Consider the following 19734-nt stretch of genomic DNA (forward strand, 5'->3'; position numbering starts at 1 on the left):
GTACACAAACATTTGGGGGGTTTAAAGGAACAAAATCCCCATAAAATTTTTATGTAAATATATTACAAAAGAAGCCGCATCTCAATAAAAACTGGCTTATCGAAAAAGTACTAAAAGGCAAAAAGTTTTAAAAACGTTGTGTTTAACTAATGTTACCGCAATAATGAATTAATTGAAAGGTACACAAAAGTTTGGGGGGGTTTAAGGGAACAAAACCCCCATAAAATTTTATGGGGTGGACAAATTTTACCATAATTTTGTTTTAAGATGTTTCTGCTATAAGAATGATACAAAAATCTCTAATAGTTTTCGATATATTGAAAAAAATCGATTTTCATTTTGTAACTTCAAAAGGCTGTAACTTTTTTTATGAGCACATTTGTACTAAGGTAAGTTAGGTTCAACCGAACTATTTTTGACCCCAGAATGTGTGGTATAATTTATGACCAATCTTTTCGGGACACCCTGTATATACACGAAATTTTCAATTTTCTAAATCTGACTGAATTTTTTTAATTTTTTTTTTATTTAAATTTATGTTTCTCGGCAGTAATGGCCATTGACACAAACAATATTGGTTATACAATAATTAATTACAATAAGGACTTAAAACTAATTATTATAACAGTTAATTTCTAAATCTTAAATAACATTAGGTAAAAATTATGAAGAATAAAAATTGGATATACAATCATTGGATACTATAGAGACGTACAACTAATTATAAAATGGCTTCGGTCTTCTTGGGATACTTCGGACGTTGTTTAGTTATAGTAGCAGTTGCATATGAACTAGTAAGATTACTGGAAGAATTGGGTCCAGACATGGTGATATTAACAGTGGGGGAACATTGATTTAAATTGTTACTCATGTAGTCAAAAGTAACTTGAATTTGTTTATATTACGCTTTGGATGTCTGGAAATAAGTGATAACCATGGATACATCACTGCAATACCGGTTGCCTAACCGTTGGCGTCCGTTGGGACGGGATAGCAACCATAGATATAACAGAATAGATTAGGCCAGTTCGAAAAATAGCGTAACGCGGAACAGTTCGGGTCGGTGGTCTATCTATCTCTCTCTACCGGCGCTTAGCTTTCTCTCTCTAGCATATGATGGCCGCCGCCTGTGTGTCACTGTCGTTCCGTTATTCCCACCTCTTGGTAGATACGCTCACACTCGCACGACAGACAAAGATAGCTAGACCACTGTACTTGATATCGGCGTTACACCCCGATGCATTGAGTGGCATATGACTAGCCTGATCTATTTTCTTTACATATCTCTGATAGCAACAGTGAAAAACTATTGACAGTTTGACACTGAATGTGTTTAAGTTGGAAGATTAGTAAGTAAAACATCTCTTACTAACTGAAGTTGCAGCTTGTTCTTGATAATTAACACGTAACACAATTGTTATTAGTCACTATTTGGGCGAAAACTAATTTTAATAACTGGTATTTACAGTAATAATTACAAATTTCGGCACCAATTTACAGATCGATACATACACGTTTGACGTTAGTTTGACAGTCGAACTCTGACTGGATTGAAAATTGGGCTAACTCCCAATTTAAATTTCAGAAAAATACTCACCCATCCATATGTAAACCATCCATTTTGGTCCAAGGGTGTGGACGGCCCTTCATATTTAGGGTCTGTTTTTAGTTCTCGTCTCCAAAACTCCCAAAAATTTCGAAAATTGAAGTCCGGCCTTTGCAGCTTCTAATAGTACTGATCATAATAATTTGAATGAAAATATTGATAATACTAAAACAAAAATTAAAGACTTACTTGACTTCATTGAAGGTGAAATGGAAATAGGTAAAAGATTAAGTAAAATAGGAAAAGATGATTTAAAAAATAGAATAATGTTATTAGCAATGGAATATGGAAATATGGAAGGACAAATAAAAATATTAAAAGAAGAAAATAATAGACAAAGAATAGAATATGAAAAATTAAGAAAAATAACACAAACACAAGAAACGAAACAAACATATGCTGCAATAACATCAAAACCAATAAATAATAAAACTGAAAATCAAAAACTAATAGAGACACAAAAACAAATAAACACTCTTTTTATAACAAGTGAAACAGCACAAACTGGAAGAAAAGTACAAGAAGAACTTACGAAAGTTCTAGATCCAGAAAAAAATAAATTAAAAATAAACAAAATGAGAACATCAGGAAGAGTATTAATAATTGAAACTCCAACACTAGAAGACATTAAAAAAATAAAAAATAATGAAAAAATAAAAGAAAAATTTAAATGTGAACTTCCAAAAAAAAGAAAACCACTAGTAATAATGTATGATTTACCAAGCAACGAAAAAGAAGAAATTATATTAAATAAAATATATACTCAAAATTTTGAAAATATAACAAAAGAAGACTTTACAAACAATTGTAAATTAAAATTTAAGACAGGACCAAGAGAGAAATCTACGGTCCATTATGTATTAGAAGTGTCACCTGATATAAGAAAACAGTTAATAATAAATAAAACATATGTTGGTTTTACAAGTGTAAACACAAAAGATTACATAGTGGTAGCAAAATGTAATAAATGTAATGATCTAGGACACGTAAGCAAACACTGTAATAAAGAAACAACATGTAACCATTGTGGTGAAAATCACGAAAGAAAAAATTGTAATAAAACAGGACAGCCAAAGGTATGCATACCTTGCAAACACAGAGGAAAACAATGTAATAAAGAAAATAAAAATTGTACAACTTATGCTCTACTTTTAAATCGTCTAATTCAAAAAACAGACTATGGTACATAAATATTATTTAAAATTTAATTAAAATTAAAATTAAAATGAAAATTAAAATTAAATTTGAAATTAAAATTAAATTAAAATTAAATTTTATAACATTAAAAATTAATATAATAAAAAATAAAAAATTTCAAAAACATAAAAACCAATGTGATGCAATGGTTAAAAACAGAGTCATGAGAACAAAAAATCATACTTTAAATGCTAAAAATACAAAAAATATAAATCATAGTATAAAACAAAAATACTTTAAAAATAATAAAAATTATTGTATCAGAGAAGAGGGAATAAACTCAGATAAAATAATTAAAAATAATAAAATACACAGATATGGTGATAAAATACTAAAAATGAAAATTTATTCGATTCTAATAAACACGGAAACCAAAATGAAATTAATAAAAAAAAAACAAACCAAATTAATTAATGACAAACAAAACATTCAATATAAAAATAGGACAAATAAATGGTATGAGAAGTATCACAGTACTACATGAAATAAGAAAAACAGCAGAAGAAAATAGTCTTGATATGGTTTGCATTCAAGAACCATACACAAGACTAGGAAAAATTCAACACATGCCAATTAATGCACAATGTGCAAGCATAGGAGAAAATCCAATGGCGGTAACCGTATTATTCAATAAAAATATGAGACTTCTAATTCTAAAACAATTTAGTGATCGACACTGTATCTGTGTAGAATTGCTAACAAAAGCAGGTAAATTTATCATAGCTAACCTATATTGTCAGTTCTGTGAAGATATTGATGAATACGTGGAAAAGATAAGAGCTATATTTATAACGTATAGAGAGGAAAAAGTTATAGTTGTAGCAGACGTAAATGCAAAATCAATATTGTGGAATTCAACTCAAACAGATCAAAAAGGATTATTAGTAGAAGATATGATTAATGAACTAGAGTTGATAGTACACAATAAACCAGGAAACCCACCAACTTTTCAAAACAGAGCTGGTGCGGCTAGCAATATAGATATAACAATATCAAATGTTGCAGTAGCACACCTAGTTAAGGATTGGAAAGTGATGGAACATGCAACAATAAGTGATCACAACCTTATAACTTTCAATCTTAATAACCTAAATCCACGTAATACGGAAATATCTTCGGTAAGATACAATATAGGTAAAGCAAATTATGAACTATTAAAGTCTGAGTTTCGACCACCTTGTCTGGTACAAAGGGGATCTAATATAAATATTGCAACAAAAGAATTAACCAAACAAATTAAAAAAGCAATGGATATAGCAATACCAAAAATAAAAGAAAATAGTAAAGTAAAAAACTCAGCCTGGAAGGAAAACCTCACAAGAATGAGAAGCAGAGTTAGATATGCGCGAAAGCGATATCAACGATGTGGTATCTATCTTGAGAGGCAAATCCTTCTAGGTGAATATAGAAGACTAAAACAAGAATATAAACAAGAAATAAAAATAACAAAAGCTAAAAGTTGGGAAACCTTCGTATCAAGACACTTAGAATTAGATATGTGGGGAATACCATATAAAATAGTTTCTAAAAAAATTAGATGTCCGACAATGCTTTCTACTTTAAAAAAAGAAGATGGAACATTTACAGAAAGTTGGGAAGAATCGGCCGAAACATTACTTAATGTATTATTACCTCCAGATAAATTAGAAGGAGAAACAGTAGAACAAAGAAATATAAGAGAAGAAATGATACAAGAATACCAAATAGAAGAAGAAAGAGAAATAGAGGAATTCACAGAAGAAGAAGTATATGAAAGTATGAGAGAAATGAAAAGAAAGAAGGCACCTGGACCGGATAATATTCATGTTGAAATACTTCAAGCATTGTCGGAACAAATAATTCCAGTACTAACATCATTATATAATGAATGTCTTAGACAAAGAAGGTTTCCCAATAATTTTAAACAAGCAGAAGTTATAATAATACATAAAGGGGAAGATAAAGATCCTGCCTTACCGAAATCATATAGACCGGTATGTTTATTGAATACAATGGGAAAATTACAAGAAAAATTACTATGTAAAAAATTAAATCAAATAAGAACAGAAATTGGATTACATCCTGGTCAGTATGGTTTTAGGAAAGGTAGATCAACAGAAGATGCAATAAATAAAGTATTTGAAATAGTAAACGAAAGCATAAAAAAGTATGTTTTAATGATCTTTATAGACGTGTCTGGGGCTTTTGACAATCTTTGGTGGCCGTCATTCTTTGAAAGACTTCGAAGAATGAGATGTCCAAAGAATCTGTACGGAAGTCTCAGAAACTACTGTCAAGACCGATATGCAAGCCTAAGCTGTCCAACAGGAAAAAAGACAAAACATATCACAAAAGGATGTCCACAAGGATCAGTTTGTGGACCTATGTTCTGGGATGTAATGCTAGAGGAACTGCTGGAACAATTGACTATAGATCCTGAAGTGCTTGGAAGCATAGCATATGCAGATGATTTGTTGTTGATCATAGATGCAAACTCAAGAAGAGAATTAGAAAATAAATCAAATGAAGTATTAATAAGAGTAAATGATTGGATGAATAAAGTAAAATTAACAATATCAGATTCAAAAACAACATATAGTTTAATAAAAGGAAATTTAGAAAGAGATCCAATTATAAAAATTAGAGGGAAAACAATAAAAAGAAAAATGGAAACAAGATATTTAGGTATTATAATAGACGAACAAAAATTATTTACAAAACACATGAATTGTGTCTGTGAAAAGGCAACAAAGATCATGCATAGCATTGCTAGTCTAGCACAGAAGGAATATAGAATTTCGTTCCGACAGATGAGAATATACCTAAGTACAATACTTGCATCAATTGTAGGGTACGGTTCAAGTGTATGGGCACATAGATTAATAAATAAAAAAAACGCAGAAAAATTAAATAGAGCTCAGAGAGGATTTCTTGTAAGAATGACGGGAGCATTTGGAACAACTGCAACACAGGCACTCACAGTTTTAACTGGAGTAATGCCAATGCATTTAGAAACACAAAAAAGAGCATGTAATTATTGGCTAAAAAACGAAAAACATGAAAAAATAATACAAATAATAGGATTAGATATAAGAAATAAAAGAGAATTAAAAGAAATAATAAATAGAAAAAGACAAAATGAATGGGAAAATTCAACAAAATCTAGACGTTTATACAATTTTATACCAATATTAGAAAACATTCCAAATTATTTTAATCCAAAACAAGGTTTAATACACTTTTTAACAGGACATGGACCGTACCCAACATATTTGGAAAGATTTAACTTAAAAGATGATGCATATTGTGAATGTGGAGAACTAGGTACACCAGAACATATAGTGTTACATTGTGAAAATTCTATAGAAAATGAAGAACACAGAGAAATGAGAAGAAGATTAGAAAGAATTGAAATAAGAGATATATTACAAAATGAAGAATATTTTGAAATATTAAACAATCTCGCACAAATAATATCAAAAAAACAACAAGAAATCTATAATAATAGAAGAAGACAACCAATAATCCAACCCTGATGAAGTTGAGTAAGATAAAGTTAAAATAAATAAAATAAAATATAAATTCAAAAATAGATATTTACAATTATAATAATAATAATTCAATATAAAATAAATAAATAAAAATAATAATTCAATACATAATTAATAAAAATAAAAAAAAAATAAAAAAAAAAAAAACTACCAACTCTCTTCTGAAAATAGAGGGACTGTCTTTATAACTTAGAAGGGAGTTGATAGTACCAAAAATATTTTAAATTGTTTATTTAAATTTGTTTGTTATACGTAATTAAGAGATTATGGCAAATTGTTATTGTAAAAATAGATTTAATAGTTGAGTAAAAAATGTAAAAATATAAAAAAAAATATCTGTAATCCCATCAGGAAAAAACGACCTGGATTAGTCACTAGAGGCCAGGTCATATGTATAAATAATAAATAAAAAATAAAAATAAATAAATAAAAAAAAAATAGTACTGATCATTACCTTTCCAACACATGTCTAATTTTGAAAATCGGTTATACCATTAAAAAGTTACCGAGCTCAGAAATATGACTCAATTTAGATATACTGATAGACACTAGATCATTTGGGAGATAATGCAACTAAGTCGTCCATTTATAAAGCTTAACGTGTAATCGAGAAACATTGCTTTCAAATTAATACATTTAATTTATAAATAACTTTGAAAAACTCCTGATACAAGAATAAAAACCGCTAAACGCCGTAAAAATGAGTGGCGCATACAATATTCCAGCTACAAAAGATAGTATATGAATATTACGTGGCGCGAAAATGTATTTTCATTTTGATGCAAAATAAAATGGCTTTATTTAAAAATATTTTTCCACAACATTTCTAGCCTAATAAAATAAAAAAAAAGTCAAAATGTAAATTCGTACAGGTTAAAACAAATTTTATATCAAATTTTAGGTGGGTACAAAATATATTTTCAAGAAAGTATCCAAATCATACAAGGGGATCATTGTTTAAATAATTAAAAAGGGGTCATTTTTGCAAAAAATATACTTTTTTGACTGCTGAGGTAATTCACTTATTAATGAAGGTCTATGAGATTTTTTTCTGCAAAGTTGAAGGGTAAATCTTTCACATAAGACTTACTAAATTAAATTCGACCCCCTATTTATTTAAATAATTGTATATAAAACTTTAAAAACAAATTTGCAAAAAAATTTTTTTAGCGTTTTAAATAAGCACTATAAAATATCTTATTTTACGGTGTAAGTTGCGCTATGTTACCAGTATTAATTAAAAATAAATTGGTCGAAAATATTTAATATTTTTTGAGATATTGAATTTGTTTATTAAATGTTACTATATTTTCAATTGCAAAAACGTGGTTGTTGCCAAAGAAATATTCACCTGATTAAGATCCCATTATTTTTATTTTTATGTATATTTTCGATAAATGTAATGATAAATTCAAATTTCAATTAAACTGCCCCCTAAAATGGCATTTGAAAACTATTCAAATTTGTTTATAATTTGTTTTTTTTTAATAACGTCGCGGGGATTGAGTATTTTGAAATGCCGTTTGGATAATTGGGTTCCTGAGAATTTTTTACTAATTAACAAATTTTTTTTGTCGTTTTTTCTTCTTCTTTTTTTTCTTGGAGTTATATTACTACGGGCCCTTTTAATATAAAATTTTATTAAGAATGTCGAATCTCTGAGTTGTAGATTCTAGACCTAAAAATATTAAGATTTAACTAAAATCTCTTCAATAAAATGTGGCTACTTACTGAGTTACAGGGTGTTTTATTTAAAAATTTAAAAATTATTTTTACCAACTACTTTAAAACTATTTGACGTATCCTTATCATACTTGGCAGAAAGTGTGGCTATTATATACCCTACTAAATTGAGATTAATAAACGTTTCTAGCTAGTGCCAGAGGCGTACGACAGGGGATAGTGAATTATTGACCCTTCCCAAATTCTACGCCACTGAGTGAATTACTATTTTAGCGTAATTTTTCGATTCTCCGATACTTTGTATGTAAATAGCTTTATTGGTATCGATAAGGTCATCAGTTTGAGAGATATTGGAAGTTTAAAATGAATGAATGAATGAATCAAAATAACTATGCTGTTTTATTTTTAACGTCCAATATCTCGAAAACTAATGACCTAATCGTTACCAGTAAAGAGTATATTATTAACATAAAAAGTATTAGATAATCGAAAAATTTTGCTAAAATGGTAATCCCCTCAGTGGCGTAGAATTTGGGAAGGGTCAATCATTAACTATTCCCTGTCGTACGCCTCTGGCAGTAGCTAGAAACTTTTATTTATCACAATTTAGTAGACTGTATAGTACCCACACTTTCTGTCAAGTATGATAAGGATACGTCAAATAGTTTGAAAGTACTTGGTAAAAATAATTGTTAAATTTTTAAATAAAACACCCTGTAACTCAGTAAGTAGCCACATTTTATTTAAGTGATTTTAGACCAATCTTAATATTTTTAGGTCTAGAATCTAAAACTTAGAGATTCGACATTCTTAATGAAACTTAACCCTAAAAGGGCCCGTAGTAATATAACTCCAAGAAAAAAAAAGAAGAGGAAAAAAGAAGAAAAAATTTTGATAATTATTGAAAAATTTCCAGCAACCGAGTTATCGAAACGGCATGTCAAAATATTTATGCCTTGCGACGTTATTAAAAAAACAAATTATAAACAAATTTGAATAATTTTCAAATGCCATTTTAGGGGGAAGTTTAATTAAAATTTTAATTTATCAATACATTTATAGAAAATATACATAAAAATAAAAATAATAAGATTTAATACGGGTGAATATTTCTTTGGCAACAACCGCGTTTTTACATTTGAAAATAGAGTAACATTTAATAAACAAATTCAATATCTCAAAAAATATTAAATACTTTTCGACCAATTTTTTTTTATTTAATAATGATAACATAGAGCAAATTTTCTTGTAAAATAATATATTTTATAGTGCTTATTTAAAACGCTAAAAATAATTTTTTGCAAATTTGTTTTTAAAGTTTTATGTATAATTATTTAAATAAATAGGGGGTCAAATTTAATTTAGTAAATCTTATGTGAAAGATTTACCCTTCGGCTTTGCAGAAAACAATCCTATAGACCTTCATTAGTAACTGAATAACCTCAGCAGTTAAAAAAGTAATTTTTTTGCAAAAATGACCCCTTTTTAATTATTTCAATATTGATCCCCTTATATGATTTGGATACTTTCTTGAAAATATCTTTTGTACCCACCTAAACTTTGATATCAAATTGGTTTCAACCTGTACGAATTTACATTTTGATTTACATGTAGTGTAATTTTATTTTACTAGACTATTCCTAAATTTGAAGTAAACGCGCCACAAAAGAGCTTCAAAATTCAAACTGTATCAAACTCTATTATTCTTTTGTGGCGCGTTTTACTTCAAATTTACCAAATATTATGGAAAAATCTTTTTAAATAAAGCTAGAATTTTATTTTGCATCTAAATGAGAATACATTTTCGCGCCACGTAATATTCATATCAGATCTTTTGTAGCTGGAATATTGTATGCGCCACTCATTTTTACGGCGTTTGGCGGTTTTTTATTTTTGTAAATATATTACAGAAAACCTCTTATTATGTTTTGTAAAGTCCATCTTAGGATTCTGGAACTAAAGAAATATTTAAAGGTCTAGATCGAGTCACTCTGCAACTGTCAAACCATCCTTTTTAAAAAATAGGAACAAGAAACTGCAGACTACCATGTCATGGTCCTAAGTTACTCTAGCAGAACTAGACGGAAACTATCATGATTAGGAATCAACTACTCGAATAGCTCTGGCCTTTGGCTTATCATTCGCCTTCATTGTACTCAAATTAAATTTCGTTTGCATATCCAGATAATCTGGTTCCAAATCCTAAACGTTTGTGTTTCCTACGCCCTACAGATGTCACAGTATTTGACCTTTATACCAATTACTATATCTGACGCATCCTTTGTCCTTGATTACATTTCGGCGGGAGTAACACTGGATGTGAAAGGATACAGAAGGAAGGCGCAGAGAGGGTACAAGCTAAACTCCGGTTGGTAGAGGTGGAAACCGGGTTTTACAACATAATATTAAGTAACAGTTACACAAGTTTAAATAAAAATACAAATCGTTGACATATACAAAAAGGGCTATACGCTGTGAGCTCGTACGTAGAGGGGATATTTATAAATTCGCGAGCGCCAGTAGTGACAAGTATGTAAACGTTTACTGGAAATTTGACATACCTAAATGTCAAAGTGATTAATTTAAAATTCAAAACATTAATCATAAAAAATATTAGTTGGTCAAAGCTGTGGTATATATTTTTACCTTAAATATACTTACGTTTTAAATACTGAATTTACGTTTTTTTAATGTTCCGAATTATAAATTAATCTATTAATCTTAGCGCCATCTACACGATAATTGTGAAAGTATCCGAAGTAAGAAATTATTATTTCATCAATAGAACGTCAAAATGATTAGCAAAATCTTAAAAAATCTATTACACTTTAATTACTTTTTTCTACAACCGTGTTAAAAATGCAATTTTTAGCACTCCATACGAGCGTTAAAAATGCTACTTTAAGGCACTAGTGCTTTAAAATTTTTATGGCACTGCAATTCGTATTGAGCGTATAGGCAATTTTGATTTAATGTCAAAAAAATATAAAAATGGAATGCTAGTAAAATTTTTGTAGATTAACGTAGATCCTGTAATTACGTTTGTAGAAAAAATATTTTATGATATGCGTGTTAAAAAGTACATTTTTAAGGCAAGAAACTTTCACATGCGTGCCTTAAACGCGTACTTTTAACACTTATATCATAAATAACTATTTAGCGTTGTAAATATTAAGCGAAAACAATTAAATAATAAATTTAAAAATTACCGGTGAAAGTTGAATTAGTAATCCGCTGGGAGCGACACCAGCGAAGCTCAGAGCGTATATTTGGTAATTCAAAACAAAATACTGTAATATACATGGACCTCGATTTTTGACCCTTTGCTTCGTTATCAAACGTATTCGCTTCATATACTAAACAGATACGAAGCGAATACGTTCGATAACGAAGCGAAGGGTCAAAAATCGAGGTCCAGGTGTGTTAAAAAACGGGATTGTTGAGTATTTCGCGAAATTTACATCCGATCGCGAAATAAAAAACACGTGCTCAATATTTTTAAAAAATCTATCGAATGATACCAAACACGACCCTTCACAGTCCACCACCCTGGGAGTAGGACGGAGATAACTTTGAAATCTTAAAATATGGACATTATTCATTACAGATTTGGATTGTTTATATTGTTGGAGACATGTATTCGAATTGTTGATGGAATGGTGCTATAATCGGAAAAATACGATTTATTCTGATACCCTAGGTGAATTTTGGAGATGGTCTAATATATTTCAAGAAATATAGTTCCAAAGAACAGCAACTAAAAACACGCGTTTAATATTTTTCAAAAATCTATAGAATGACATTAAACACGACCCCCTTCTCCACCCCTGGAAATGGGGTAAGGGAAACTTTGAAATCTTATAAGGAAACACCCATTTTTATAGCTGATTTGGATTATGTATGCAGTATAATGAAAACTGTCATCCCCGCCCACTCCCGGATGTATAATTAATAGACGAAGAGGCAGCGCCGAAAAATCTCTCCGAATTTACTAAAACTAGTTTTTTCACAGTTGATTACTGTGATTGTGTAGAGAAACATACTGCGGTCGGTCAAGCGAAATGCAGAACAGAGGTTACTGATAGGTTATCAAAGTTGCTTTCCTACGAAGGCAATGCAATAAATTTACTAAGGCTGAAAATCAGTACACACATTCTAAATTGAATATAAATAAAAGTTATTATAGTCGGTCAGCTGTATGACGGGACAGAGCCGGTCGGTCGGCCCCAGTTGATGTACAGGGTTATTCGCTATATTTTGACCCCCCTGTACACTGTTTTATTTACAGAATTAGGAAAAAATGTAAAATACAATAGTTATTCGATTTTTACAATATTTTTTTTGACATATATAACATACTAGTGACGTCATATATCTGGGCGTGATGACGTAATCGACCATTGTTTTAAATGAGAATAGAGGCCGTGTGCTAGCTAATTTGAAAGCTCATTCAATTCTCTACTCAGTAATAAAAGCATTAAGATAATTATTTATACAGGGTGAATAAACAAATATTTTTTTTAATTAAATTAATTGACAGAAAAAAGAATGTATGTAATTTATTTAATTTAAAATACATTTTACTGCTGTTAGAAAGCAGAAATAAAAGTTTATTGCACAAATAAACATTGATTTTTGCTTAATTTCAATGTTCAAACTGCCAAGAGGCAGATGGGTGGCAGCTTTAACATTGAATTTTAGTGAAAAGTAATGTTTATTTGTTCAATAAACATTTATTTCTGTTTTCTGACAGCAGTAGAATGTATTTTGAATTAAATAAATAACATACATTCTTCTTTTTGTGTCAATTAATTTATATAAAAAATTTTTTGGACACCTGTATAATTAATCATGTTAATGTTTATATTACTGAATAGGGAATTGAATAACCTTTCAAATGAGCTAGCACTCGAACCCTATTCCAACACTTTACAAAATTTACATTTTTTTTACCACCCTCTTTGCTGAGCTAAAGTGGAAAGTGATCAATACTGTCGACGCGAATGTCATCAATGGGATGTTTTGCTTTTTTTTTTCATTCCATTTCAACAGAATCCAAAGTTCATGGATTTCATCTTCGGTCATTACAGACAAATCAAACTGTTTCTTTCTCAAGTTGATATTGAATGTCATATTTCAAGAAGCAAAATATACAAATAAGTGATCAAATGTTGGAAAATAATAGACAACAACACACAACAATCACAACAAATTGAGACGAAACTTCACATAAACCGGCAAGGGGTCCCTGAGAAACCCTTTCTATTTTCGTTTTTAAGCCACACTCAGAATATTTGTTTTGTAATAATTCCAATATACAGAGTGAGTTTTATGTATGGAAACACTCAATTATCTCGGAAGCGGCTTGCACAATTTTTATAGATTTTGGTGGGTAAGGGTTTTCTGAGGCGGCCGATATTATAGTGGCAATTACATTGTTGTCAGATTTTCCGTTTTTCGGGAAATCTAATGAACTTTCTTATTTCGAATAGAACACCCTGTATATTTTTGCGTTTTGAAGTCCTGAAGAAATACTGACTATTTTCCGTGTTATCTTCCCTATACCTAAATGCCACAATTTCGGAGTTATTGCTACATTTATTTTAAAAAAACAACTTTAAACAAATTATAAAAATCGATTTTTTCGGTTCGGATAAATATTACTTTAGGTTCTTTGGATAATTGGGAACAAAAAAGATCTTTTGTAATTCTTCTATAAAATCAATCGTTTTCGAGTTATAAACGCTTTAAAACTGAAAAAAAAAATCGAATAATGACGATTTTCAAGGTTCAAAAACACAAATAAAAAATATAATTTTAAAAATTACGAAGTACCTAAATTCTAGCTCTATCCTTTTTCTAGGAGCTGGCCATAAGAGTTTTTGGTACGTTTTATTCTAAAATATCGCTTTTTAATTTGTTAATAAAGCGCATATGAGAGGATGGGCGATCGGGCGGGCTGCATTAACAACTAAAAAAAAATATTTTAGTATAAAACAAGTTCAAATTACTTATCGATATCTGGTAAAATAAGGCTTGAACTTGAATTTGGGTACTACGTAGTTTCAAAACTAATAATTTTTATTTGTATTTTTGAACCTTGAAAACCGTCATTATCCGATTTTTTTCAGTTTTAAATTGTTTATAACTCGGAAACGATTAAATTTATAGAAAAATTACAAAATATCTTTTTTGTTCACAATGATCCAAAAAATCTAAAATAATATTTACCTGAGCCGAAAAAATTTCATTTTTATAATTTGTTTAAAATTTTTTTTTAGCAAATGTAGCAATACCTCCGAAATTATGGCATCTAGGTATAGGGAATATAACATGAAAAATAGTCAGTATTTCTTTAGGACTTCAAAACACAAAAAATATACAGGGTTTTTTATTTGAAATAAGAAAGTTCATTCAATTTCCAGAAAAAGGAAAAATCTGACAACAATGTAATTGCCACTATAGCAAGCCGTTTCCGAGCTAATTGAGTGTTTCCATACATAAAACTCACTCTGTATAGTGAAACTCGAAGCTGTAAACCACTCATAAAAAAATGTCAAAAGATAAGAAGATGCAAAAGCAGACGAAAGGAAGACGAAAAAATGGAAGGTCCAGAACGAGCTGGTAGGATGACGTGGAAGAAGACCTGTAAATATAAACATAAGAAAATGGAGAAGAAGTGCACAGGAGAGATCTAAATGAAAGGACATAGCCAGATAGGCAACCAAAGAAATGAAAGTACTAAGAACCCAGGAAGAATCTCAAAATGGGCCAAAATACATAAATTCGATACTTACCAAACGAAGGCCCTTTAAAAGGTGGCGAGATAGCTGGCAGTCAAACTCAGTAAGGAACAGGCCAATATGCCTATTATAAGAAGAAGAAGAAGAAGAAGAAGAAAAAGAAGAAGAAGAAAAAGAAGGAGAAAAAGAAGAAGAAGAAGAAGAAGAAGAAGAAGAAGAAGAAGAAGAAGAAGATACTTACCATTAGGAAGACTGAGGGGTCTTCCTAATAGTAAGGTAAAAGGCGGTATCACAACTTTCCATCACCATCACAAGAGCTAGGATGATAAAACAAACAGGACTATGTCCTACAACAAGAAGGAGAATAGATGAGAATAGAAGAGATGGGGACACACCAAAAGAAAAGGAGAAGATCAAGACTATTAAATTTGTTAATCACATCTTTGAACGACAAACTCATATTAAATTTCTATCTGCTTGTATAACTTCACCAAAACTAACTTCCCATCTCCCCTTCAAATATACATTCCGCCTTAATTTGTCTGGTAATAGTCGAATAAAGTTTAATTAAGGGTATTGAGGAATTTGATATTCACAAGAACGAGCAGGGGTTGGAAGGGATTTTGGTTTAGTAAATTAGGCTTTGTGTCGCACCCGTGCACCATGCCGTATATATTTTCCGCTAACAATAACTTCTAATTGCACAATTGTAATTGTTACACAGCTTTGTGTACAACAATAAATATAGTGTGCAAAGTTTTAGTTGGTCTATAAAGTTAGACTGTAAATTTCTTTTTGGCAATTAATGTTGTCTGTTGTGTGTAGAGTTGTACAAGTTTGACTTGAATATTTGAAATTAACTTGAATTTGACATAATTTCAAGTCAAACTCAAATCAATCCTTCTGACAAAGAATCCAGGTCAAATCAAACTGATCAGTGATTGCAGGTTTGAAAATTCAAACTGTTTGTCAAACTAGTTTGAAAGAGTTTGAAAAATAATTTATTTAGTAGATACATCTACTTTTTTGTCGAGATAGAAATTTTGTCAATTAACATAACAAAATTAAAAATATAATGAGTCCCATAACTCCCATATAAAAAAGACTTGATAAGGAAAGTCATTCAAGTCAAAATAAGAGTCATAAATTCAAGAAAATGATTCATTTATGCGTAAAATTGCTTGCTGGTAAGTATTGTATTATCGGTAATCGGTGATAATTGGTCAACCATATCACTTTATTATATTTTTATTTGAGTGTTACTAGATTACAACAAAAAATTCGTTGGATGGTTTTGTTATCATGCCAAGTGTAGTTTAGTCTACTTCAACAAAAATTTATGAAGAAACAAAATAAAACATAATATATTTTTGTCACAGTAGGTTCAATGAATTTTTTGTCTTCGCATCAGATGTCGTTTTAAAGAACTAGTTCCACCATTTGTCATTTTATAACCGTTGTTCTTTATTTTTGCATAATATACACTTTGAAATTTTCATTGCTTTGCAATCGCCTGCCGCAACATCAAGTAAATTGGTATATTTGTTTTTCTTAATTAATTTTGCTTCGTCTACAGATTTTTTTTTTCTTATTTTTGCAGTTTGAATACCAACACGATCATACTCAATTTTTTGTTCTGGTACATATTCTGAGCTAAAAGAGGTTAAGGTTCAGATATTATCGCACAAAGCATACACTTCAAAACGAACGTGACAAACAAGCCAAGCATAATAATATATGTACTTATAAATATGAATTATATCTAATTTACGGAGTAGCAGAGTACAGGTGCAGGTCTGTCCAAATAACTCAAAACAAAAGACAGTACGCTCTCAATTCTTCTTCTTCTTCTACGGCACTACAGCGCAAATTGAGCCTGGGCCTCCTTTATTTTTTGCCTTCACCCTTGCTTGTCTGTGGCTGCTCTTCTCCATACACGGACTCCTAAAAGGGCTTGTGCGTCGCAGTTTACTGTTTCTTCTTAGCGCTTTCTTGGCTTTCCAATTAGATTTTTAGAGCGCGCTCAATTAGAATTGGAAATAAACACGTTGCGCAATATGATATTCAAACTTCAAACTGTTTAAAGAAGTTTGATTTCAACTCAAACCTAAAGATATCGAAATCAAGTCAAGTTTGTTGAGTAAAATCAAACTAGTTTGACTTAATGCATCTCTAGTTGTGTGTAGGTTTATTAAAATATTCAAATAATTTTTTAATTGTTTATAACAATTAATTCTTACAAGTATATTGACCAGTATGAAATATGTGTGTGATAGCTAAAGACTGGAATATACGCAACAGAAAACAGAACAAATATGTGCGTATTTATGCACAAACTTGGCGCAAATATGCAAACATTTTTAAAGAATATTATTACTCAACCATCACTCAAACCAAAGCTAAACTTTCATGGTAAAGAAGTGGTTCACTAAATTTCGTTGTAGCCGTACAAGCACGGAAGATGCAGAACGTTCTGGATGCCCAGAACGTTCCCAGAGTTGGGGTCTCTACACCTGAAAAAATTGAGAAAATTCACGATATGGTTTTAGTCGGTCTAAGATTGTAAGTGAGAGAGATTGTGGAAGCCATAGGCATTTCACCTGGTTCAGTGAATTAAATTTTGAATGCTCATTTAGGTATGAGAAAGCTTTTTGCAAGATGGGTGCCTCGTTTGCTCACAATCGACTACAAACGCAACCGTGTGACAATTTGACATGAATCCTTGGCGTTGTAACGACACACTAGAGACGAGTTTTTGCACCGTTTCGTAGCTGTTGACAAAATGTGGCTCCATTAAAACACACCGGAGACCAAACAGCAGTCAAAACAGTGGGTTTCTTGGGGTGAATCGGCTCCAAATAAGTCAAAGGTGGGTTTGTCATCCAATAAAATTATGGCGACCGTTTTTTGGGATGCACGCTGTATAATCCACATTGACTACCTTCAAAAAGGGGAAAACAATCAGTGGAGAATATTATACCAACTTATTGAATCGAGTCAATGAGAAATTGAAAAAAAAATGAACGCATTTGACCAAGAAAAAGTTCTTCTCCAGTAGGACGCCAGGACAACGCAAGGGTGCACACATGTGCAGTTTCCATGGCAAAAATCTATTAAGTAGCCTACGAATTGCGCCCTTATCGGGCTAATTCTCTAGATTAAGCTCCAAGTGAATATTTTTTGTTTCCAAACTTAAAAAATTGGCTCGGCGGAAGGCGGAGATTTGACTCCAAACATGAAATCTTCTCACAAACAAATGCCTATTTGATGACCTCGACAAACCATATTTTCGAAAGGGATAAGAAAAAAACAAAGGACACTATGTTGAAAAGTGAAATACATTTTTATATAAAAACTTGTATTTCATTCAAAAAGTCACAGACTTACTGATCCGCCCATGAGTATATCTATAGATATGTTATTCACTAAATAAAATATTTACCTGTTGCATGAAGGACTCCCCTCGTCTAGCAAATGGTTCTCTTCCAGCTGTTTCGTGAGAATCTGCTATGAATTTTACTGTAGAGAAAAATACAATGTCAGTATAGAAAATGTACTTCTATATATTTATAGTTTTTATTTTTTTAGATGTTAATTTTTCTTATTTACTTTTAGGAGTGCCGACTCATTTAGAGCCTACGTTGAAACCATGCCTTGGTTGTCAATACCATTCCAACAGACGGCTGTAAGGGCAGAATTAGCGCAGCTCTATGGTATCCGGGGAATTCCCACGTTGCTACTTTTAGACAGCAATGGTCATATTATTACAATGGATGCAAGGACAGAATTAGCAGAAGATCCAACAGCACAGGTAAGTAACTCCTTATTCCTTGAGCTCTTGTCGCAATGTGGTACACTTTAAATAGTGTTTGCTTGCTGTCTCCATTGACTACAATCCTGAGCCATATGGGCGACTTGATGTATGGATTTTTTCACCAGAATTATGTTGGAGACCTTCCTCTTCGTATCCGGCCTTTTGTCTTTCATTCTACTACCAATACTCTGATGGTTCGTGTTCTTCTGGGGATTCTATCAATGTAGAAAATTCTACTTCTATAAATTTTTGAGTCCATGCTTCAGTTGCGTACATAGCAATGGAAAAATAAGGGCATTGACGAACCTGAGCGGTATCTCTGGTTCTTGTTCGGTCTTTCCATATTTTCATTAATTTATCTGCTACTGTTGCATTATTGGTTATCAGGGAACTCAGATATACAAATCTGTCTACTACTACTTCGAAATTGTCCACTTGGTGTATTTAGTAGATTATTATTTGCCATGTCTAGGATCACTATCTTCGTTTTTCCGGTATTGGAGTTTTTATCACACAGATTTCTTATTAGGTTAACTATGTGGTTAGTACTCCCATATTTCTCATTATATGCCAGAGCGAATCCCATTTTACTCACTCATAAATCTTTGTGTAATCTACGTAAAAGAGCAACATTGGTATTTTGTATTCCTTGGCTTTTTCTGTTATCTGCCTGGTATCCAATATCTGCTCACGCGTTCCTTTTCCTGGTACGAATTCACATTGTTCATCGTCTATCTCCGGAACTAGAAATCTGACTTTACTTGCATGAGGAATAAAAGAAATGGTTTCAGAATTGCTGCATACGGTTAGTGATCCTCTTTTTTTTTGACATGAATATAGACTTTATGAATTTACAGATTTTACTGTACTTCTAGAAGATTCATTTCTACTTAATTTCCTTTTTCACTTTTCGTATTATTTAGCTACCATTTTTTAATTATTGCTGAAGTATACTACATTCTTTATATTTATAAAATTACACTTTTCTCTTTTAGTATTTTCCTTGGAAACCAAGACCAGTCAACATATTAACAGAGCGCTATTTGACAAAACTCTACGATTATCCTGCCGTCGTTCTATTTGTGGGTAAGTATATTATCATCATCATCATCATCATCATCAGCTGCATAATCATTAACATCTTCGCAGATGTTGTAGATC

At 31.0% G+C, this 19734-nt stretch overlaps 1 protein-coding gene across 1 annotated transcript in view; it reads left to right on the forward strand.

Moving 5' to 3' along the window:
* LOC114324792 (nucleoredoxin-like) overlaps positions 1-19734 on the forward strand; it is a 206164-nt gene that overhangs the window by 162431 nt on the left and 23999 nt on the right. The window contains exons 7-8 of the mRNA XM_028272639.2: positions 18375-18570; positions 19569-19659. Of these exons, the coding sequence (XP_028128440.1) occupies positions 18375-18570; positions 19569-19659 (287 nt within the window). The remainder of the gene's footprint in view (positions 1-18374; positions 18571-19568; positions 19660-19734) is intronic.

This window comes from Diabrotica virgifera, chromosome 7 (genome assembly GCF_917563875.1).
Source record: "Diabrotica virgifera virgifera chromosome 7, PGI_DIABVI_V3a".
NCBI classification, from domain to species: domain Eukaryota; kingdom Metazoa; phylum Arthropoda; class Insecta; order Coleoptera; family Chrysomelidae; genus Diabrotica; species Diabrotica virgifera.